Raw genomic sequence first — 24,226 nt, forward strand, 5'->3', positions numbered from 1 at the left:
ACACTAACTTGTTATTATCCCCCACCCAAATGAAGTTTGGTGGGGGATATAGAAACGGGTTCCGTCCATCCGTTAGTCCGTCCATTCGATCACGTTTTCGTTTCCAGGCCATATCTTTAAAACTACTGAGGGTATCTTCATCAAACTTTGTATACATATCAAGAAACATGTGAACTGGTGCCTTTTGCTATTTTGTATTTTTGAAAAAAAAGCATTTTTCAAATTTTTGCATAAAAAATAGATTTAGACTTAGTTTCTAAGAACAATGTTCGTTTCTGGAGCATATATCCAAAACTATTCATGATACGGATTTGAAACTTGGTATACATGTTAACAAGGTCATGTAGATGTGCCTTTTCATACTAAGAAATTTGAGAAATTTTTATTTTCCATGTTTCCATGGAAACAATTTCAGACAGTCTCTCAGGTTAGTCTTGGGGGTAGGTTTGGTTTCCAGAGCAGAACTTGAAAACTATGAGTGGTATGGTCTTGAAAGTTGGTATATGTGTTGATTAAGTAATGCATATGTGCCTTTTGATACTAAGAAATGTGAGAAATTTTAATTTTTAGCTCACCTGGACCAAAGGTCTGGTGGGCTTATGTCATGGGCTACTGAGGTCAGTGTAAAGAGGTAGGGTTGGTTTCCTGCAGCAGAACTTGAAAACTTGTGACAAATAATATCCTGAAATTTGGTATATAGTTGGTATATAGGGCGGGGATATAGATCACTCTGTCTTCTTGTTAATTTTAAATGAGGTCCTTAAAACTTTTAATAACCTTTTCCGCTGTCATTTGTACAGAGTGTATAATCACTCTTCTGTGTTTTGATGATGTGACGGTGCAGGCGATCACTTATCATGGACAGTGTATATGCAAACTCAGTGGGTTATTCTTATGTCCATTTTGCTATTTCATGTAACTATTCAAAAGCTTAATTCAATTGTCACACTCATTGCATGCAAAAATCACACATGACTTTAGAAATCTAAAGCATAATGATTGTTTTTAGCACTGTATTTGTTCGACTGACTTCTTCCACAACAGTAAGAAAGCCAAAAGAGTGGTTAGAAAGTAGCAATAAAAACATTCCCACACGGTGTTGGTCAAATATATTGATCTTTTCTAAAGTAGATATGTCATGTTATGTTACTATCAGAAAAAGTCACTTTTGACCAGTTTTCCAGAATCCATTGACAGCAACATCCAATCGGGTTTTGCTCACTACCTCACATATATTCCATTCCATACATTGCATTTATGGATGATCTGTTACAATATTGTTTATGTACAAATGAGATTCTAAAGACTAACAAGACTTTATATTTGTTAACTACATTAGGCTTGTAGCTCCAGTGCAAAACTAAAAAACCAAATGTTGGCTACCAAAACACCAGACATCGCTTGGCCGTGAATTTTTTCACTTTGTTTACTCAGATTAAGTGCAGGTGAAGGCCTCTTCTCAGGACTGGAAGATTTACTATTCCACACCATAACTGATGGGCAGGACAGGATCCCGATTTCTCATTTCATCAATGTGAGTCAATAATTAACACTGTCAACTTGTGTGGTGTTCAAAGTCTGAACACACACACACACGCACAAAAGATGATGATATTTCATAACTCACCTAAAAACTTATTAGTAAACTCTGTGCCTCTGATTGCAAAATGTGCAAGATTTGAATTGACCTTTAAATACAGTGCAGTACTGGTTTAGAATTTCATTATTATGGTGCAGGCGATCACTTATCATGGACAGTGTATATGCAAACTCAGTGGGTTATTCTTATGTCCATTTTGCTATTTCATGTAACTATTCAAAAACTTAATTCAATTGTCACACTCATTGCATGCAAAAATCACACATGATTTTAGAAATCTAAAGCATAATAAATCTAAAGCTGCCATTTTATTAGCTACACCTAAAATATCTAATCACTAATTGCCAATATTATCAGGTATGCCAAACATTTTGTTGCACTTTTCTAAAACTTTTTTTTTTAAATGAAATACAACATTCACTGGTGGTCCTATGGTGGTCTATTTCCTATGGTGGATAGAGTCGAGTCTCACAAATATTACTAGTTTAGTCAACACGATACGCCACTGTACTTATTAATTCAAGACTAAATCACAATACAATGCAAAAGACAAAGTCAAATCTGATTGGCTATAAACCTGTTATATCATAAAGTGTTCTGTGCTGTGTCAGTGTAGTTGCGCTCACCCTGTTTCTCCTGTGCTTCAGGCTATTAAAAGCACAGGTCTGCTGACATCTGACCCCCGTCTGCGGGACTGTATGGTAAAACTGCGGCAAGCTGTCCGAGAATCCAGTGATGTGATGATGGATCACAAACTGTTTCGCAGGTGTGTGTGTGTCTCTCTCTCTCTCTCACACACACACACACACACACACACACACACACACACACACACACACACACAAATCCAAACTACATGTAGGCAGACCTTATGATGTATAAATACAAAGGTGAGAAAGGACAGCATCTACAGAACATTTTAAGAGGCTGCATAATGAAAACCTAACTTCAAGCCAAATTATGATTTAACTTCTCATCTCATCTCATTATCTCTAGCCGCTTTATCCTTCTACAGGGTCGCAGGCAAGCTGGAGCCTATCCCAGCTGACTACGGGCGAAAGGCGGGGTACACCCTGGACAAGTCGCCAGGTCATCACAGGGCTGACACATAGACACAGACAACCATTCACACTCACATTCACACCTACGGTCAATTTAGAGTCACCAGTTAACCTAACCTGCATGTCTTTGGACTGTGGGGGAAACCAGAGCACCCGGAGGAAACCCACGCGGACACGGGGAGAACATGCAAACTCCACACAGAAAGGCCCTCGCCGGCCCCGGGGCTCGAACCCAGTACCTTCTTGCTGTGAGGCGACAGCGCTAACCACTACACCACCGTGCCGCCCCATGATTTAACTTGTAAATTAAAACTTTATTGAAACTTCGCCATCACTGAACACATTTTGCCCATTACACAGTTGTGAGTTAGTGGAGTCATATTCTATCTACTGGACGATAGATTTGAATCAGTAAATTTTAACATTTCTAATAAAAAATACAATTTGGAGGGTTAGTTCTTTATTACATTGTCTTTAATTATTTTATACTGAATGGTGCCTTTGAGGGGTTTTCACCAAAACACACAGAGACACTGATTTGATATAGACAGCTTTATATGTATGTGGACTAAAACATTAGCATTAATACCCGAACATAACAGCAGCATAGAGAAACTGCAGACTCCTTCCCCTCTAAATCTGTGCTTTCAATTGTATCCTTTCTCTGTTTCCTAAAGCAGAAAGACTAAATATTTGCTTCAAGTTTTTGTTTTTAGAAAACTGTTTAATAGCTTGTTGGTCATCCCTCTTATCCGTGATATTGGTTTCTGATATACATTTTATTTGTGTATATAAATTATTTTATAGTTAGACGTTATTTAGTTTGATGATGAGACATTTTTCTGTATGCTTTCTATTTTGCATTAAAATTTTAGTTATTTAATTAGTCATAATGAAGACAGATTAATTATGGCATACATAAAAAATCAAATGGTTTGTGCAAGTAAAAGTTCTGAATAATAGTTTAAGAGAAATATGATAATTGGCTGTTCCTTGACTGCTATTGACTATTAATTCATTATTTGGTACTAACAGGTTAATCTAATGGTAAGGAAACTAGTACTAACAGTTGACCTCCAATTAGTTTAAATAGCTTGGAATAAGGCTAAAGTAGGTTTTTTTTTTTGACAACTGACTGGTTAGCGGCGGCACGGTGGTGTAGTGGTTAGCGCTGTCGCCTCACAGCAAGAAGGTCCTGGGTTCGAGCCCCAGGGCCGGCAAGGGCCTTTCTGTGTGGAGTTTGCATGTTCTCCCCGTATCCGCGTGGGTTTGCTCCGGTTTCTCCCACAGTCTAAAGACATGCAGGTTAGGTTAACTGGTGACTCTAAATTGACCGTAGGTGTGAATGTGAGTGTGAATGGTTGTCTGTGTCTATGTGTCAGCCCTGTGATGACCTGGCGACTTGTCCAGGGTGTACCCCGCCTTTCGCCCATAGTCAGCTGGGATAGGCTCCAGCTTGCCTGCGACCCTGTAGAAGGATAAAGCGGCTTGAGATGAGATGAGATGAGATGACTGGTTAGTTGGTCTTATTCAGAAGTAGATTACTGTTTAAACAAATGAGAAGATTGAAATTGAGACAAATATCCAGGTCAGGGTGTTTTTTTTTTTTTATGTAATGTGAAGAACATCTCAAACATCTGATTGGGTGGTGGACATCTGTCCAGCCAATCTAGACTTTCCTAGTCTATTCAATCGATCTATTTATTCTCTGGATATTCTAATCTATCTATCTATCTATCTATCTATCTATCTATCTATCTATCTATCTATCTATCTATCTATCTATCTATCTATAGTTCTTGACTTGAATATAAGAATAGTGAGAAATTCAATTCAAAAACTCAGGCTATTGTGTCTCTGTCAGATGTGTAGGCGGAAACATCGTCCTGCTCTCCCAAGCTTTCAGAAAGAAATTTATCATTCCAGAGTTTGAGACATTTGTTGGTGTCATAAATCAGATCTACAACAGAGCTAAACAGCAGCATGAAGGTCAAGTGAGTATTTATAGTTTTCATCAAATCTTGTATTTCTGTTTGATTTAGTGAAATTGAAATTTGCATGTTTTTGTAAGTCAGGTAGCAGACTACATTCCACACCTTGCAAAGTTCAGCCCCAGTCTTTGGGGGATTTCACTGTGCACAGTGGATGGTCAGAGGTAAAAAGAAGAATTAATTATTGCACAAAATCTTATGCATTGAGCCACCAGTGCTGTAGGCCACATATTGCACATCAGTGATCTTGTTATTATTTGTGAATTCTATCTCCTTACAAGGCACTCAGCAGGTGATACCAAAGTGCCATTTTGCCTGCAGTCATGTGTGAAGCCACTTGAATATGCCATTGCGGTACACGAGCTTGGAACTGAACACGTGCACCATTTTGTAGGGAAAGAGCCCAGTGGGCTAAAGTTCAACATGCTGTCCCTTGATGACAATGGTGGGCATGAGATCAATGCTACTTCTGTTTCAATAATAACAAAATATGCCTACATAAGGAATGCTAACCTGACTAATAAGTGTAAGCCAGTGGTGAACTATTAATATTCTGCAGCTGGATCATGTAAATTGCCTTACACATGTTGAGCATATTAGTATTTTTTTTGTGAATATGTTTTCATGTACAGTGGTGTTTGAAAGTTTGTGAACCCTTCAGAATTGTCTATATTTCTGCATAAATATGACCTAAAACATCATCAGATTTTCACACAAGTCTGAAAAGTAGATAAAGAGAACCCAATTAAACAAATGAGACAAAAATATTATACTTGGTCATTTATTTATTGAGGAAAATGATCCAATATTACATATCTGTGAGTGGCAAAAATATGTGAACTTCTAGGATTAGCAGTTAATTTGAAGGTGAAATTAGAGTCAGGTGTTTTCAATCAATGGGATGACAATCAGATGTGAGTGGACACCCTGTTTTATTTAAGGAACAGGGATCTATCAAAGTCTGCTCTTCACAACACATGTTTGTGGAAGTGTATCATGGCATGAACAAAGGAGATTTCTGAGGACCTCAGAAAAAGTGTTATCAATGCTCATCAGGCTAGAAAAGGTTACAAAACCATCTCTAAAGAGTTTGGACTCCACCAATCCACAGTCAGACAGACTGTGTACAAATGGAGGAAATTCAAGACCATTGTTACCCTCCCCAGGAGTGGTCGTCCAACAAAGATCACTCCAAGAGCAAGGCGTGTAATAGTCGACGAGGTCACAAAGGACCCCAGGGTAACTTCTAAGCAACTGAAGGCCTCTCTCACATTGGCTAATGTTAATGTTCATGAGTCCACCATCAGGAGAACACTGAACAACAATGGTGTGCATGGCAAGGTTGCGAGGAGAAAGCTGCTTATCTGCATTTTGCTAAAGATCACATGGACAAGCCAGAAGGCTATTGGAAAAATGTTTTGTGGGTGGATGAGAGCAAAATAGAACTTTTTGGTTTAAATGAGAAGTGTTATGTTTGGAGAAAGGAAAACACTGCATTCCAGCACCTTATCCCATCTGTGAAACATGATGGTGGTAGTATCATGGCTTGGGCCTGTTTTGCTGCATCTGGGCCAGGACGGCTTGCCATCATTGATGGAACAATGAATTCTGAATTATACCAGCAAATTCTAAAGGAAAATGTCAGGACATCTGCCCATGAACTGAATCTCAAGAGAAGGTGAGTTATGCAGCAAGGCAATGACCCTAAGCACACAAATCATTCTACCAAAGAATGGTTAAAGAAGAATAAAGTTAATGTTTTGGAATGACCAAGTCAAAGTCCTGACCTTAATCCAATCGAAATGTTGTGCAAGGACCTGAAGCGAACAGTTCATATGAGGAAACCCACCGACATCCCATAGTTGAAGTTGCTCTGTACAGAGGAATGGGATAAAATTCCTCCAAGCTGGTGTGCAGGACTGATCAACAGTTACTGGAAACGTTTAGTTGCAGTTATTGCTGCACGGGGGGGTCACACCAGATACTGAAGAAAAGGTTCACATACTTTTCCCACTCATAGATCTGTAATATTGGATCATTTTCCTCAATAAATAAGTGACCAAGTATACTATTTTTGTCTCATTTGTTTAACTGGGGTCTCTATCTCTTTTAGGACTTTTGTAAAAATCTGATGTTTTAGGTCATATTTATGCAGAAATATAGAAAATTCTAAAGGGTTCACAAACTTTCAAGCACCACTGTAGCATAACTATAGTATTATTCTACTAATATTATGCATCGCAAGCAAAACAAATGTCCTACTGAAGAAAAATGCTTTCTCTTCTAGTAACCCTTCACCTAGAAAATGGCTGGGGATTTGATTCAGGATTTTTCTCAACAAACCCTTCCTGGTTTTGGGAAAAGTGCCTGATCAGTGTTTACGGAGCCCTTGAACACTCAGCTGTCGTGCATAGTGGCCTTGAGAAGGGCAGCGTTTGTTTCTGTCACACATAGACAAACATTTAGAAAGAGTTTGCCTGTACATATTTACAGTACACAAGTACATGCCAATGTAAACAAGCTCCTTGAAATGCAATTTATAATAATAATAATAATAATAATAATAATAATAATTTATATAGCGCCTTTCACAAACCCAAGGATGCTTTACACAGGAGTTACACACACACACACACACACACACACACACACACACACACACACACAAAGGCCACACAAAGAAGAGTAGTGTGAGGTAAAGAGGAAAGTTTTCAAGTTAGCTTTGAAGGAAGAGAGAGTGGAACAGTCATGAAGCAATTGTGGTAATGAGTTCCAAAGTTTAGGAGCAGCAACACTGAATGATCTACCACCCATAGATGCCAGTTTAAAATGTGGGACAGTCAAAAGTCCACAGACAGAAGATCTGAGGGAGCAGAAGGGACAGTACAAATGAATTAGCTCACAGAGATAGGAAGGGGTGAGACCATGAAGAGCTTTATAGGTTAAAAGCAAGATTTTGTATTTAATCTGAGAGATAACTGGCAACCAATGCAGTTGCTGTAAAACAGGAGTAATGTGAGCAGTGCGCTTGGTGAGTGTGAGGACTCTAGCTGCTGAGTTTTGGATGTACTGCAGACAGTTGAGCAATGTGATAGGGAGACCATAAAAGAGAGAACTGCAATAGTCAAGATGAGAAAAGGTAAACGTATTGACCAACATTTTGGCATCAGTTTCAAAGAGAAGAGGGCAGAGATGTGCAATATTGCAGAGGTGAAAGAAAGCATTCTTAGTCATGAGTTTAAAATGGGGTTCAAACGTAAGGGTAGAGTCAAAGAGAACTCCAAGGTTTTTTAATAACTTGGGAAGGACTTATAGACACACCATCAACGTCAATAGTGAAATTGGAGAAGTTCAGATCCTGTCTTTTGGTACCTACTAATAGAACCTTTGTTTTGCTAGCATTAAGTTTCAGGCAGTTCTTATGTAGCCATTGCTTAAGGTCAGTGACGCAAGTCTTTAGCAGCTGAACAGAGGCTATGGAAGGGGTGATAGTGATGTAGATTTGAATGTCATCAGCATAACAATGAAAGTTAAGGCCATGGTTGCGAATAATCTGGCCTATAGGAGAAACATATAATAAGAAGGGGACCAAGGATAGAACCCTGAGGCACGCCTTGAGCAACAGTAACAGTGGATGATTTATAAACACCAATAGAGATGAACTGTTGCCTGTTTGCCAGGTATGACTGAAACCAGGCTAAAGCTAAGCCAGTAATATCAAAAGAAGATAGTCTGAAAATGAGTATCTCATGATGTACAGTGTTAAAGGCAGCTGTGAAGTCCAAGAGGACAAGGACATTGACCAGCATCAGTTGAGAGTAGGAGGTCATTAACAACTCTTAAGAGAGCATATTCAGTGCTATGCATATTGTGAAAGCCTGACTAAAAGGGTTCATAGAGATCATTATGAACAAGGAAAGTATGAAGCTGAGAGGCTACAACTTGCTCCATTACTTTAGTTAAGAAAGGGAGATTAGAAATGGGTCTGTAATTAGACAGTGAAAGAGGATCTAGACCAGGTTTCTTTAGTATTGGTGTAACTGAAGCAATTTTGAGGGAGGTGGGAACAGTGCTAAAGCAAAACACTGATTAATCATATGAGCAATATAAGGGGAGATAGCAGATACACAGGTTTTAAGAAGTACAGTGAATGCAGGGTCCAGCAGACATGAGGAGGAGGAGGACTTAGTCATGATTTCCAATACTTTAGAAGAATCAACAGGAGAGAAAGCAGAGAGATGGCAGTCAGCTTTATCAGAAAGAGCTACTTGCAAGACAGAAGAATGAATTTCAGAATGAAAGTGTTGGTAAATACTATCAATTTTATCCTTGAAAAAATCCAAAATCCAATTATAGAGCTCTTTATAAGAGTCAGCCATCTATGTTCAAAGATAAATATAATTTATTATTCATCAAGAATTTAAAGTTGTATAAATATTCAAATCGGAAATTCCCTCAAAATTTATAAATATGCCTGCTCCCATCCCTGGTTCAGTTGCTTGCATTTACATCCTTGATTGCTTGTATCTTAGGATGCAATAACTGGTTAATATTAACACAGATTCTCCAACACAAATGTCAACTGCAGTGACAGTTTTTACACTTTGACAAACCTGTACATTCATATTCATTCCCCTTAATCAAAGCCAGAGGTGGACAAAGTACCCAAGTTTATTACTTAAGTCCTTTGATCCCACTGGTTAAATGTTACTCCGATACAAGTGAAAGTTGTCCAGTCAAATTTTTACTTAAGTTAAAGTACTGAAGTACTTGGTTTTAAAAATACTTAAGTATTAAAAGTACATTTTCTGTCAATGCACTGTTGTATTATTGTTTCAACGCTTATAATACCAAATGCCTCTGAAGCAGCCGACTGGATTTTCTGACTAGTTTGTAGAAAATGTAGAGCTGAAGCTCCACCAAACATGCTAGCAAATTCTTTTCAAACTCGAAATCATATTTGGTAGCTAATGCTACTAGAAAGAAAGATTTCTACATTCTGTTCATTTGGCAAGATTATGCTAAAGTTAAAGTTATTAATGTTAGCGTAACTCCGTTTTTACATGCAACTAAAAGTGTCCAAGTTAACTAGCTATGTGTTAATGTTAGCCGTGGACAAGGCTGTAGCAACTTGGCGGGAAAATCCATAGAAAGTCATTTGACTAACCAGACTGAGAAATTGAACTTGATTTTATACAGTCTATGGACATGATGTGACCCTAGTGATTACTGATGGGCTGTCTCAGTGTCACCTGCGAAAAAACCAATCACATTTTATAAAAGAAAACAAAAAACATCCACTTTCAAAGCTGCTTCGTAGTAACAAGTAACGAGGACCTTGATAGAAATGTAGTGGAGTAAAAAGTACAATATTTGTCTTTCAAATGTAGTGAAGTTAAAGTCATAAGTTTCCAAAAAAAATTAATACTCAAGTAAAGTACAGATACTCAAAAAGTGTACTTAAGTAAATCAAGTAAATGTACTTCGTTACTGTCCACCTCTGATCAAAGCAAATGTGTTATGAGGTTTATAACATCCTTCACTGGTTATTTTATCACTATGTATTTTTTTCTACACATACTCCAATCCCCCTCTCATAAACAAGAGGAGTTGCAGGGCTTCACGGGTACAGTTTGAGATTAAGGGTCAGATAAGGGTTTATGGGCCTTTTGTAACATCACAGGTTTTAGCAAGCTTGAGAAAATTTGATTGGTATCTGTATTTGTATTGTACCTTTTTTTTATTTATTCTCAGATAAACCTCATAATCCCATGGTGAATGCAGGAGCAATTGTCATCAGCTCTCTTATTAAGGTAAACACATATCCATCATATTTTGATTGTAGCTAGTGTACGTCACACTGGTGAGCCACAATCAAAGATGACGCAGCACTGACTGATAAGCTGAACCTGGCTGGGTGTATGTATATGGGAATCTGTCCAATCATTTAAAGGTGAGGCTTTGATAATACAACCCCGATTCCAAAAAAAAGTCATGACGCTTACCCTTCATCACCTTCTTACAGTTATGACCTGACCCTCTCTGTGTTTGAGATCCAACTCACAACTTTACATTCACATGTAAATAGCTATATATAATAGGGCGGCGGATGGTAGCTGGAACAATTATTTTTACTATTTTATAGATAGATAGATAGATAGATAGATAGATAGATAGATAGATAGATAGATAGATAGATAGATAGATAGATAGATAGATAGATAGATAGATAGATAGATAGATATAATCTCCCTCTCCCCTCCCCTTTTTAAAATTTTTTTTTAAATTATTTTTGGTTTAAATTTTTTTATTTTATTTATTTTTTTCCCCCTCCTTTCCTCCCTTCTCTTTCTCTTTGCCTCCCTCTACTTCACTCATCCCTGCTCTGCCTGGGCCCCATGGGTGGCTCGGGCGGCCTGGTCCTGTCGGGTTGCCATGTGGGACCGGTGTTGGTCGGTGCTGTGGGGTATTCGTGGGTTCTGGGCCCCCGCTGCGCACTCGCCCTTTGCGCACACACACGTACCTCTTCCTGGCAATACGCAACACGCCTTATTCTCTTTTAAATGCACTACATATTAGGTTGCATACATCATACATCTACCAATAACCAAGAACAACAAATAGACTAGGGCAAGCGAGGCATGCATGCAGATGCCTCTGCAGGTGTTTCACTGCACGCCTCGCTTCTTTTAATGCTAACACAATTTAGAGGAGGCATATATCTAGGAGCACGCAGGGTTCTTGTGGCATGCAGGGTGAAATCTGGGCAGAGACTCACCCTGCATGCACACTTCTTTTAATGCAATACATTAGAGAAAGCCCACAATATAGCCATTTACATTCTTACATAGGATAAATATGGCGTGTTGCGTGATGGTCTGGAGTTGAGGTGTGGTGGGTCGTGAGGGGTGAGGGGGGTGCTGGAGGCCATGGGCCGTGGGCTGGTTAGCACGCAGGGCCTTCCCTCTGCCGTCACATTGTGGTATATCCTGTGCGGGGGCGGGATGACACCGCGGTCACACTTGGGTAGGGTGACCAAATTTCCCTAGTCTGAAACCGGGAAACTTTTGCGCGCGGCCATGCTCGTGCACGCACACCTTTTTTTTATGTAAACGTGACACTCAGAGAGATGCTCTTATCATTTTGTTGAAGCTCACATTTATCAACATCTCACATGAAATAAAACAAACAGGCATTTTGTTATCTAGTAGCATAGTGGTATACAGATCAGTTAAATTATGATCAGACAACAGATTTTGTAATGGCTAAGAATAGGCCAGGCTATGTCCATAGGCCAAATTTAAACTGATTTATTTCACCTGTTTGTGAGAACACCAAGAAGAATGCATATGCACATGTAGGCTATATCTCTAAAATTGTATGCACTATAGCATGAACTTAAAAAGTAGATATGTGACCTCAACATAGCCTAGGTCAGAATCAACCTTACTAACCATTCCCCACAACTGAATGAATAAAGCAAGAAGATGTGTACAAAAGTGAACACTTTAATGGAAGGTGCAACAAGCTGTTCAACACAGCAATATGGCCAAACTGTCAGAATGGTATGTTAAACAGAAACAAAAAAGAGACAAGTGATTTGAGAATATATACTACGGAAGCCGAGAGAGGATATAATCCTTTTTTTTATTCACCTTGTTATCCCGAGATAACGACATAATTAATTCAGGATCTCAAGAAAACAACACAACTAATTCGAGATCTCGAGAAAACAAAACCGTTATTCCGAGATCTCGAGAAAACAAAACCGTTATTTCATGATCTCGAGTAAACAGCTGAGAAATGGTTCGTTCAGGTACGCCAAGAGACTTGTGATATGCTGACTTTGGGGCTAGTTCTCATTCTGTATAGACGCAACTTTGGTTATTAGAATGTCTGGAATAATCGATCACCTAATAAGGCAATATTTTGATCAGGGGTTGACACAGGGAGAGATTGCATTAAGTCTTTTAATAAGGGATAATTTCAAAATTAGTCCGCGGCACCTCCGGAGAAGACTGGCCTGGCTTTGTCTCTACCTACGGAGATACAGTGATCCAGCTGAGATCATGAAATAATTGCTTTGTTATCTCGAGATCTCAGAATAACGGTTTTGTTTTCTCGAGATCTCGAATTAGTTGTGTTGTTTTCTCGAGATCCTGAATTAATTATGGCGTTATCTCAGGATAACAAGGTGAATAAAAAAAAATTATATGAAGGGCCTCTCGCGGCTTCCGTAAATATACACTCAAACAAAACAGCAATAAAGAAGGAGAGGGGCGACAGCCCGAGGAAAGCCCCCACAGGAGCACACAGCATTTGCAACATAGGCTACCAACTCAGTACAAGAACAAAGCACTTACAGTGTGTGCAGTAGGCTTCGTGCACATTGTTCTGCACCTCTCGGAGGAAGGGGTAGGTGCCCTGTAAATCTTTGGAAAAGGTACATTTTCTTTTCGGCATAATTGCTGTGGCATTACTGCTGCTAGCTGCTAGACAAAGAACATTCACGCCAGTTAATGTTTATTTTATTGTTGCATGGCAACATGTTCTGTTGTCTGGAATAATGTGGCTAAATAAACACCCATGCCACAGGGCCAGGGGGCAGTAACCAGGAAAGTTTGCGATTCCTGTCAATTCATCAAAACAGTAAATGCAGACATTTCTCCGCTAATGATTCCCACGCTGCTCAGTCGCAAACATCGCGAGTGGCGAAAACCGGGACATATCCGTGTCCCGACAGACTTTTGTCGGGACTCGGGACACACAACCCCAAATCGGGACTGTCCCGGTAAAACCGGGACGTCTGGTCACCCTACACTTGGGTGCCCAGGCAATCTGTATAATTAGTCAGCTAATCAAATTATTCCTATTCTTATCCTATTCTTATTTCTCTTATTATTATCCTACAAAAAGATAATAATACTAATTTCTTTTGGAACCCTCCTTCTCTGCGATCTAGCCTCCATCTCCCCAGTCCAACAGTAAGTCAGTACTACTCCTTATACACACACACACACACACACACACACACACACACACACACACACACACACACGGACATCTCCATATACACATTATTCCTCACTGTTAATTTTGGTTTTTCACTCAATTTTAAATTCGCTGTTGTGTTTGATTTTTGTTTTTTTGTGTAGTTGTATTGTTTGTTTTGTATAATTATATGGTATACGAATAAAAAAAAGGTAAACACATATCCATCATATTTTGATTGTAGCTAGTGTACATCACACTGGTGAGTCACTGACCCCACAATCAAAGATGACGCAGCACTGACTGATAAGCTGAACCTGGCTGGGTGTATGTATATGGGAATCTGTCCAATCATTTAAAGGTGAGGCTTTGATAATACAACCCCGATTCCAAAAAAAAAAGTCATGACGCTGTGTAAACTGTAAATAAAAACAGAATGCAATAATTTGCAAGTCATGGAAACCCTCTATATCATTGAAAATAGTACAAAGACAACATATCAAATGTTATTGCTTTTTTGAAAAATATATGCTCATTTTGAATTTAATATCAGCAACATGTTTCAAAAAAGTTGGGACAGGGGCATGTTTACCACTGTGTTGCATCACCTCTACTTTTAACAACACTCTGTAAACGTCTGGGAACTGAGGAGATCAATTGCTGTAGTTTTGAAAGAGGAATGTTGTCCCATTCATACCTGATATACAATTTCAGTTGCTCAACAGTTTGGGGTCTCCTTTGTTGTATTTTGTGCTTCATAATGTGCCAAATGTTTTAAATGGGGGACAGTTTAGCACCCAGACTCTTTTACTATGAAGCCATGCAGCTTTAATATGTGCAGAAAGCGGGTTTGGGATTGTCTTGCTGAAAGAAGGAAGGCCTTCCCTGAAAATGATTTTGTCTGGATGGTAGCATATTGCTCTGAAACGTGTATATATCATTCAGCATTAATGATGCTTTCCCAGATGTACAAGCTACCCATGTCATGTGCAGTCATGCATCCTCATACCATCACAGATGCTGGCTTTTGAACTGTACACTGATGATAAGTCAGATGGTCCCTCTTCTCTTCAGCCTGGAGTACATGGTGTTCATGATTTCTAAAAAGAATTTCTATTTTTGATTCATCAGACCTTGGGACAATTTTCCACTTCTCTTCAGTCCATCGTAAATGAGCTCAGGCCCAGAGAAGGTGGTGGTGTTTCTGAATATTGTTTATATATGGCTTTAACTTGCATTTGTGGATGCAGTAATGAACTGTGTTCACAGACGATGGTTTTCTGAAGTGTTCCTGAGCCCATACAGTGATTTCCACTACAGACACGTGTCTGCTTTTAATGCAGTGTCTCCTGAGGGCTCAGGGGCACAGATAGGATTTTTGAACTGGGGGGGGACTGAGCTGTCAGCAAATGATTCCATTTTGTGTATATATGTATGTGTGCATATATATATATATATATATATATATATATATATATATATATATATATATATATATATATATATAATATATACACTACCGTTCAAAAGTTTGGGGTCACTTTGAAATGTCCTTATTTTTGAAAGAAAAGCACTGTTCTTTTCAATGAAGATCACTTTAAACTAATCAGAAATACACTCTATACATTGCTAATGTGGTAAATGACTATTCTAGCTGCAAATGTCTGGTTTTTGGTGCAATATCTCCATAGCTGTATAGAGGCCCATTTCCAGCAACTATCACTCCAGTGTTCTAATGGTACAATGTGTTTGCTCATTGCCTCAGAAGGCTAATGGATGATTAGAAAACCCTTGTACAATCATGTTAGCACAGCTGAAAACAGTTTAGCTCTTTTGAGAAGCTATAAAACTGACCTTCCTTTGAGCAGATTGAGTTTCTGGAGCATCACATTTGTGAGGTTGATTAAATGCTCAAAATGGCCAGAAAAATGTCTTGACTATATTTTCTATTCATTTTACAACTTATGGTGGTAAATAAAAGTGTGACTTTTCATGGAAAACACAAAATTGTCTGGGTGACCCCAAACTTTTGAACGGTAGTGTGTATACATGTTATTTCACCTCCCTCACTGCCATCACCAGGAACTACCTGCAGGCCAGGACAATGATAACATTTTAACATAGCCTATGGAAATCCAAAGATTACACATTATCATCACGCACAGAAATTGCAAAACTGCAAAACTAGTTTTAAAACCGCTAAGTTCCAACTGTTAAACATAGCGAGAGGCTGGGCTACGTGTGTGTGTGTAAAGTGTAAACCAGTGCATCCTGACTTTCTAACTATGCCTGTGTGTTGCGTGAGCGGCAGTCAGTCAACAACTCTTCGCAAAGTTTCCTTATGAAACAATATGCTCGCTGAAATTATGGCAGGGAACGCCAGATTAAACATTAAAACTGCCTTCTGAGCACTGTATCTACAGGCTACCACCGAAAGAAGGAGGCTACCAGAAAGGCATCACTCCGTACAATTTTACTTTCACTACGACATTACTTTGAACAGACTATCAAAAAATTGCAAGGTGATATGATAAAGTAAGGCACAGTTTACTTACAGTCTTTTTTTTTTGAAAAACGATGCAATCGTTTTCTGCCTTTTGGCACCCTTCATCATGCCGTGTTGGGGTCCTGAACTAGGAGGAGCTGTCCCCGATATGCCTGTCAAACTTGTTGTGGGTAACCATAGCAACCAAGCTCGAGCTCGCAACCTGTGCAGTCTGCGCAGTTGCAACTATGTATGTACTGCTGTGCACCTCAATAAACCGAATGGTAATTAGTCTTTTGATTTTTCCGTGAGGTTTGCCTTATGCAAAGAAAGACATAGATGTTTTTTCCTCCCTATAACATACATGTCAACCTTTGGTCAATCAAACCTGTATAACCAACCTCCAAAATCCGTATTTCCCTTATAAAATCCGTATAAGATGCAAATTAAAATAATTTACCTAAAATTTGAATGATAATTAGCAATGATATATCCCAGTTACTTTTTATTCAATATTAATAACAATAAACCTTCAGAATGAATACAAAGTATTTTTCCAGTCTCACCTGTGAAAGGTAATCCCATGTGATCTCGTTTGGACGGTAAACCTATTGGTACAGTTAAACACAGCACATGAATGAGGCATCTTTATTCTCGGCTACTGTATACCAGAGATGGCTGAAGAATCTCCACTTTGCCCCATCCAATATGGCGGCGAGGATGACGTATGATTCTACGCAGAAGGCGGCGTCTATGTTTATATGTCTATGACTTCACGGTTGGCGGGATTCTCGCAATGCGGTGTGCGCATGATCAAAAGTGGAACGAAGTCTCGCTACCACAAGATAACGAGCGATTTCATAAGACTCTTTACTGGCTGTCTGTGCTGTACAGTACGTTTATCATCGTGGGAATTGATTATAGCTCTAAATAAATATTGAAGTTTTTTTAAAAGAATCCGTATAACTTTATTTATATGCCCGTATACTACGTTTATTGAATCAAATCCGTATAAAATACGGACATTCCGTATAGGTTGACATATAAGTGGGGCTATAAGTGGGGGGGACCGAACGAGGTGAATTTAAATCTGGGTGGGACGAATCCCCCCCGTCCCCCCCTCTATCTGTGCCCGTATGAGGGCCTGAAGATCACAGGCATCCAATGTCTTTTTTCAGCCTTGTCTCTTGCATACAGATATTTCTCCAGATTCTCTGAATCTTTTTGTTGTCATCGGCTGTCCATCGCTAGCAATGATGACTGCTTCATTAGGATGCACAGAAACACAGATGGGTCGCAAGGCCCTCACCAGAGCGACAGAGTCGCCTGCAGTGGCGACATGAATGGCCCAGCCGAACTGCCACGGAATGTCAGCTTGTGAGCTCTCGCATACTATTCTCCTCTCCTAACGAAGCACCTTGCACATTCACATAAGACAAACGATGTCATACCCCCATCGTGTTGTCTCTCTGGACCTCTAGACTTGATGCCAAGTGGTGCACAGAAGTGCCAAAGACCTGACAGGTACGAAAGTTGCCCTGCAGTGACAACTGACTTGCCAAGTGATGCCATCTGTTGGCCATTTGAGTGGCTCGTCCGCATGCCATCTGGTGGTGTGCCATTGACCCTGTTAGGTTCATCTGCCACATTGCACTGAAAAGCGCCCTGCTGCCAGTGCCTTATTGGTGATGTACTATTTAACCCATAGCTGGAACCCAGGCAGGTGCTACCACTCCGGGTCACACCAGACAGAGCAATGGTGATTAAGGGGTAACTCCACTTTCCCCAATACTCAAGTCCTCCCAGACCTGAGACTCAGCACCGGTTGCAGTTTAAAGTCATACCCAGGACTATAACTGTTCAAGCACCAACCACCAAAGCCAAGTTGTATGTCCTGAATCTTTTAATGATATGATATACCATAGATGATGTGACTGGCCTGTTGCCAATTAACCAAATGATTTTTTTTTTTGCATTACACAACTTTTTCAGTCTTTTGTTACCCCTGTCCCAACTTTTCTGAAATGTGTTGCTGACATTAAATTCAAAATGAGCATATATTTTTTCAAAAACAATAAAATCTCAGTTGCACATTTGATATGTTGTTTTTGTACTATTCTCAATTAAATATATGGTTTCCATGATTTACAAATTACTGCATTCTGTTTTTATTGACAGTTTAAACAGTGTCCCAACTTTTTTGGAATTATGGTTGTATATAAAGCCAGTTTGAACAAATTACAGTAACCCAGTCAGGTAAGTTGTAGGCGTACTGTATACTGTCTTGTTTGAGATTGTTAAATGTTTGTTTTTCTTTTTTTTTCTCCTCAGCCTGGGGCCAACAAAGCAGAGAAATTTGACTATGTAAGTAACTCAATAAAAAATTGTTGCTGAAATATAACTTTTACATTTTTCTTAGGACAAGATGGAAACACTGGCAGCTGTATTAATACAAATAAATAGATACATCTGTTTAAAATCTCTTTCAATTTTTTTAATTAAAAGATGTAGTGTTCAAACCCATTTGAACACCAATGCTACATGATCAGGTTCATTTGCATAAAACAGTCCTAATCATAATTATAACCTGTACTCTGCACTTACACTGGTCACTGTGACAAAGTGGCCAAAAGTAATTTGTTTTTCATGACAGCTGGAAATTACCAGCAACAGGAGGTGAAGCAGGCAGGATGGGCAATGCAACAAAGTTGAGTGAAGAATAAAAGAATGTCGTAAATGACATGAGCATATTCTGTTCATGAGTTGTTTTTTTTATATCAACTAACAGACAAAAGTGCATGTAATATGCTATGACAGATTTACTTTAGGTGACTAAATATAGAACCTGCAGTCTTAAACATCTGAATGTGATTTCCCCCCGTTTTTGTTTTTGTAAATGTGAACAATATTAAAAAAGGGAATTTTGTTTTAACAGCACTAGTCTGCATGTAAAAGTGTCCTTACTGTTATTTTTTAAAACAGGTTTTCGTTCAAATAGTCTATTTTTCTTCTCCAGGTGATGGACTTTGTGCAGAAAATGGCAGGAAAGGAATATGTAGGCTTCAGTAATGCCACGTGAGTCCTTAACATTTATATTGTTGCCTTTAACTGGCTTTATGTTCTTGGCCTTGCTTTTGTGTAAAGCAATTTCTTTAGATAGGTTTCAATCAGAAAAGGAGACAGGAGACAGAAACTTTGCAATCGGCTACTACCTGAAAGAGAAAAAGGTTTGTTCTATAATTGTTTTTCAAGCTTTTGTTCAAATAAACCACTCAACAAAACAATTATTGGCTTCCTGTTTGTGTCTGCAGTGTTTTCCTCCTGGAGCAGATATGATTGATGCTCTAGACTTCTACTTCCAGGTGAGCAATACAGAAAACTGTATATAAAATGATCATTTGTAATTGATGTAAAATCATCCAAGGTGATTGGAAAAGCAGAGAACAACCTTAATAAAGACTGCAATGTTTCAAAGTGTATCTAATAATTATTTACTTTTAAAGATAACACCTGTGATTTGCAATATAGCCATGCACACATTTTTCTATCCCAGAAATGACTTCTGGTTCCAACAGGAGTTCAGCTGTATCCTAATGTTTGTGTAGATCATATGATTATAGTCAATTTGTCAGGGATGCAGGCAACAGACAGATTTAAAAGCAGTAGAGAGTTTTATTAAGGCAAGGCTGGCAGACAAATCCAAATCAACTAACAAAGGCAGAGTCATTAAACGGGCAATGGTCAGGTGAGGCACAAACAGGATATCAAAGGTCAAGACAGAAAGTGAAAAACCAAAGTACAAAACTAGATCAAAACCAGGAAATCAGCACAAACAATAAAGGCTTGCTAAAGTCAGGCAAGGAAACACTGAGCGTTTACTTCACAATCATAATGTGCACAGAGAGTCCTTGTATAGACCCTTTTCACGTGACGTCACGACAAACGCGGCCGCCATTTTGGACATGTACTACCAGTAGTTTACCACAGCCAACATTGAGGAACGGCAGCAAAGAAAGTTTTTACTTTCAGCAAGACTTCCATCATGCCACTATATTGTTGTGCACCTGGATGTAGTAACCATCAACAAACAAGGCAAGGTTTATCATTTTATCGGATCCTGACAGAGAAGATGGATAGCGGCCATTAACAGGAAAGATTGGCAGCCCTCGGCATACCAACGCTTGTGTAGTGACCACTTTGTTGGAGGTAAGACGAATAAAATTAGCCAGAAAAGGCATTACATTGCTGTTAACATTCTGTGGCGGCGAGTGTGTAACCAAATAGGTTAAAATAACCCATTGTAACCTCTTTGTTCTTCTGTAGTAGCTATTGTTGACTAGCTAATGTCAACAACATAGTAGCTAGTATGTTACTGTAGCAATGTTTACGTTCAGTCATTTGGATGACTGTTAAAACCTTTCAGTCTCAAGTTTTTCCTTTACTGTATTTACTAGTTTACTGTAATTATGATCTGGCAGCTATTTACACCGGATCCAGTGTAAATAGCTGCCGGAGCCAACGTCCGAGGTTCCGGAGCGCGCTCCGGCTTGCTCCCCCTCATCACAGGGCTTAATTTGAGGGGGAGCAAGCCGGAGCGCACTCCGGAACCTCGGACATTGGCTCCGGCAGCTATTTACCTGTACAGGGCTTAATTTGAGGGGGAGCAAGCCGGAGCGCGCTCCAGAACCTCGGACGTTGGCTCCGGCAGCTATTTACCTGTACAGGGCTTAATTTGAGGGGGAGCAAGCCGGAGCACACTCCGGAACCTCGAACATTGGCTCTGGCAGCTATTTACACTGGATCCGGTGTAAATAGCTGCCAGATCATAATTACAGTAAACTAGTAAATACAGTAAAGGAAACTTGAGACTGAAAGGTTTTAACAGTCATCCAAATGACTGAACGTAAACATTGCTACAGTAACATACTAGCTACTATGTTGTTGACATTAGCTAGTGCTAACAGCTAGCTGCTAGTACACTGCTACAACGCAGACACCGACCCTAATAATACAGTTCTTGGTCATTGCCTGGTAACAGCAAATTTATAACGGGCCATGTCTCAACAGACTAAGAAGTTATTTCAATGACATTTAATAACATTTTGTTTATCCTGAGGACCGAAAGTAAATGAAAATGTGAACAAACCTTAGCTGTAATAAGATGGTGACCACCGGCTCCAGGGACGACCCACTGATGTAGGCATGTTACCCAGCCTGACACAAAATATTTGTAGGCATCCAAACTCTTATACGCTTTCAGATCAATACCTGTGTATGGCGATGGGTTTTTAACGACATAGGTATACAGATCATGTGGGCCGAAGTCAGGTAAAGACGAGGGCTTCGTGTACTTCCGTACGTCAGTGAACAATCCTGGTGGAAGCAGGTAAACGTCGTTCTCTAAGCCTGCTAACCTCAATTTTTGCAAATACCTCTCCCTCTGCTCGCCCTGTAAATGCCCTACGTCGCTGGATAGTGAAGGTGTTTTCTGCATCTCGCTCCTTTTTCTTTTATGTTTTTCGTTTGTCGCCTTCCTCGCATTCAAACCGATTCGAGCCGAAGTCCACTACATGTCCAAAATGGCAGTCGCGTTTACGAAGGTCACATGACTGAAAAGGGTCCATAGTCAGTAGGGATGAGGCTGTGATCGGAACAGTGTGTAATAATCAGTACTCCGGAGACCTGTTTTAGACCATGGCCAGAGGTGGGTAGAGCAGCCAAAAATTGTACTCAAGTAAGAGTATTGTTACTTTAGAATAATATTACTCAAGTAAAAGTAAAAAGTAGTCGTCCAATTAATTACTTGAGTAAGAGTAAAAAGTACTAAGTGAAAAAACTACTCAAGTACTGAATAACTGCTGAGTAACTTTTGTTTATTGATCAGGATGTCATAACAGGCAGAGATTTCATATACATTTCACACAAACTGTGTGTGTGTGTAGTTCTGTGTATTAACAATAACAACAAGAAGCTCAAGGCAGTCTGCACATAAACCATAACACTGTGTGCACGTGTGCGTGCATGTGCATGTTCACTCCATGAAGTGACTGTTCAGCTTTAAAGGTCCCATGGCATGAAATTTTCACTTTCTGAGGTTTTTTAACGTTAAAATGAGTTCCTCTGACCTTCTTAAGTCACCCCAGTGGCTAGAAATTTGATAATGTGTAAACCAAATTATGCCCAACATTTGAGAATGGCGCGTCAAAACGGCACGTTGATAAGCTCTTCCCTTTACTACGTCAGCAAGGGAGAGGATCCCCACGCCCCCCCTCTGGATTCCCACCCACTGTATGGATTGCCCCGCCCAGTTGTAGTGAGGAGACCATAGAGGACACAACAACATGGCATCACCTAAGCGAGCGAAACATGGAAATTGCGCTGTACATGGATGTGACAACACAGAAAAGAGTCTGTTTTTACTGCCGACGGGAGAGCCCCTGAAGACGCAGTGGCTTAATTTTATTTACTTCAAAAATACGCCGTCAAGTCTACCTAAGATGGTGTATGTTTGTCGGAAGCATTTTCCTGAGGAATGTTTCCACAACTTGGGACAGTACAGGGCAGGTTTTGCACATCAACTGTCACTGAAGCCTGGGTCCATACCAAGCATCCCTGCCACATCAGCAACAAACACCGAACAAGTAAGTGTATAACTGGTCATTTTGCCGTGTTTTAAAATCGATGCGTTAGCCTAGCAATGGCTACATTAGCTGTGCAGCTAACCGCTTCCTGCAGTTAGCCAGGTAATCTGCGCTACAAAACTAAAGAGCATGCAGCATGCTCTGTTAAACTGAGTTTAGTCTGGAAATTGACTAACTTATGAGCTTATGTTTGACTATTGCTCCGCAATGCATGTCTTCTGTTGGATAAGCAATATGTTGTTGTAGTTGCTGCTTCTATCCTCTTTGGTTATGGAGTGCGTGTTCAAGCCTAGGGTATTATACGTTCGTAAACTACCACTCCGAACACTCTCACTCTCTGTTCTCTGTGTCACGTTGAGTTTACGAAAGGAGTCCGAGGGAGAACGGGGTTTTGTCTTAGCAGCATGGCTACAGGCGCTGATAGCAGCGAGTATGTGTGTGCGCAGCTTGGTCAAGCCCCTCCCCCTCCCCCCATGGCCCACCCTCTACCCTTCTCCGCCTCCTGCTTCTCATTAGCAAAACGATGCACTGGGAAAAGCGCTGAAATGGGGCTTTCTCCCAGGAGGCTATATTTACGTGCCGAGGGTTCATTTCGAGAAAGGCTGCGGATATAACATCCGGAAGCCTCAACATAAAGCATCAACAAACCACCATGCCATGGGACCTTTAACAGCAGCTGGCTCTCAATTTTGCACTGTGAAGCTGTGACCTTTTTGCTGTGAACAGGTGAAAACAATAATAAATTAAATATTAATTAATTAAATCTTTACAAAGTAACAATAACAAAACAATGGGTAGAGGTTACAAAGAAAAAGAAAAAGGCAGTCTGCACATAAACCATAACACTGTGTGTGTGTGTGTGTGTGTGTGTGTGTGTGTGTGTGTGTGTGTGTGTGCGCGTGCGTGTTCACTCCGTGAAGTGACTGTTCAGCTTTAACAGCAGCTGAACATCACACGTAATATCTCCTTGTACGAAAAAGACTGGAAATAATCCTGTAAGATGCGATCAATGATGTTAATCCTTTCATCTCCCAAAAAGTTGTTTACTGGATCCATCTCGCAGAGGAGCTAGCAAGTGCAAGTAACAAGCAAAAAGGTTGCTAACTAGCTGCCAGTGCCCAGCTTGGCTGGGTGGTGGTGGGGATTGCTAGCAAGTGGTCAAACTAACAAGTTAATGCCCTTCCTTTTGTGAACAAGCACTTGTAGACAAATAATAAAACAAATCTCATAGAAAAAAACACCTAAAGTCTTCACAAATCTCTCTAATCCACAACAAATACAGTAGCTTGAAAAATGGAGATTTCACAAACGATATGTTACGCGTTTTGTTATTTAGTAAGTTTTCACCAGTCTTCCATTCCCAGTTTTTGACCAGAGCTGTGTACAACTGTAACACTATTGAGGAAGCTGACATTAGGCAAGCAACCTTATTTTCATGAGCATTTTTTGGTTTCACA

General features: G+C 39.8%; 1 protein-coding gene across 1 annotated transcript in view; it reads left to right on the forward strand.

Annotated features, from left to right (window-relative positions):
• The window catches only part of gls2b (glutaminase 2b (liver, mitochondrial)), a gene marked incomplete at its 3' end in the record, with an annotated part of 70,391 nt that overhangs the window by 15,510 nt on the left and 30,655 nt on the right, over positions 1-24,226 (forward strand). Inside the window, exons 3-12 of the mRNA XM_060910187.1 lie at positions 1,441-1,534; positions 2,248-2,366; positions 4,526-4,655; positions 4,737-4,816; positions 4,934-5,097; positions 10,407-10,465; positions 18,460-18,492; positions 19,145-19,203; positions 19,289-19,355; positions 19,440-19,490. Coding sequence (XP_060766170.1) covers positions 1,441-1,534; positions 2,248-2,366; positions 4,526-4,655; positions 4,737-4,816; positions 4,934-5,097; positions 10,407-10,465; positions 18,460-18,492; positions 19,145-19,203; positions 19,289-19,355; positions 19,440-19,490 — 856 coding nt within the window. The remainder of the gene's footprint in view (positions 1-1,440; positions 1,535-2,247; positions 2,367-4,525; positions 4,656-4,736; positions 4,817-4,933; positions 5,098-10,406; positions 10,466-18,459; positions 18,493-19,144; positions 19,204-19,288; positions 19,356-19,439; positions 19,491-24,226) is intronic.

This window comes from Neoarius graeffei, chromosome 26 (assembly GCF_027579695.1).
Source record: "Neoarius graeffei isolate fNeoGra1 chromosome 26, fNeoGra1.pri, whole genome shotgun sequence".
Taxonomy (NCBI): domain Eukaryota; kingdom Metazoa; phylum Chordata; class Actinopteri; order Siluriformes; family Ariidae; genus Neoarius; species Neoarius graeffei.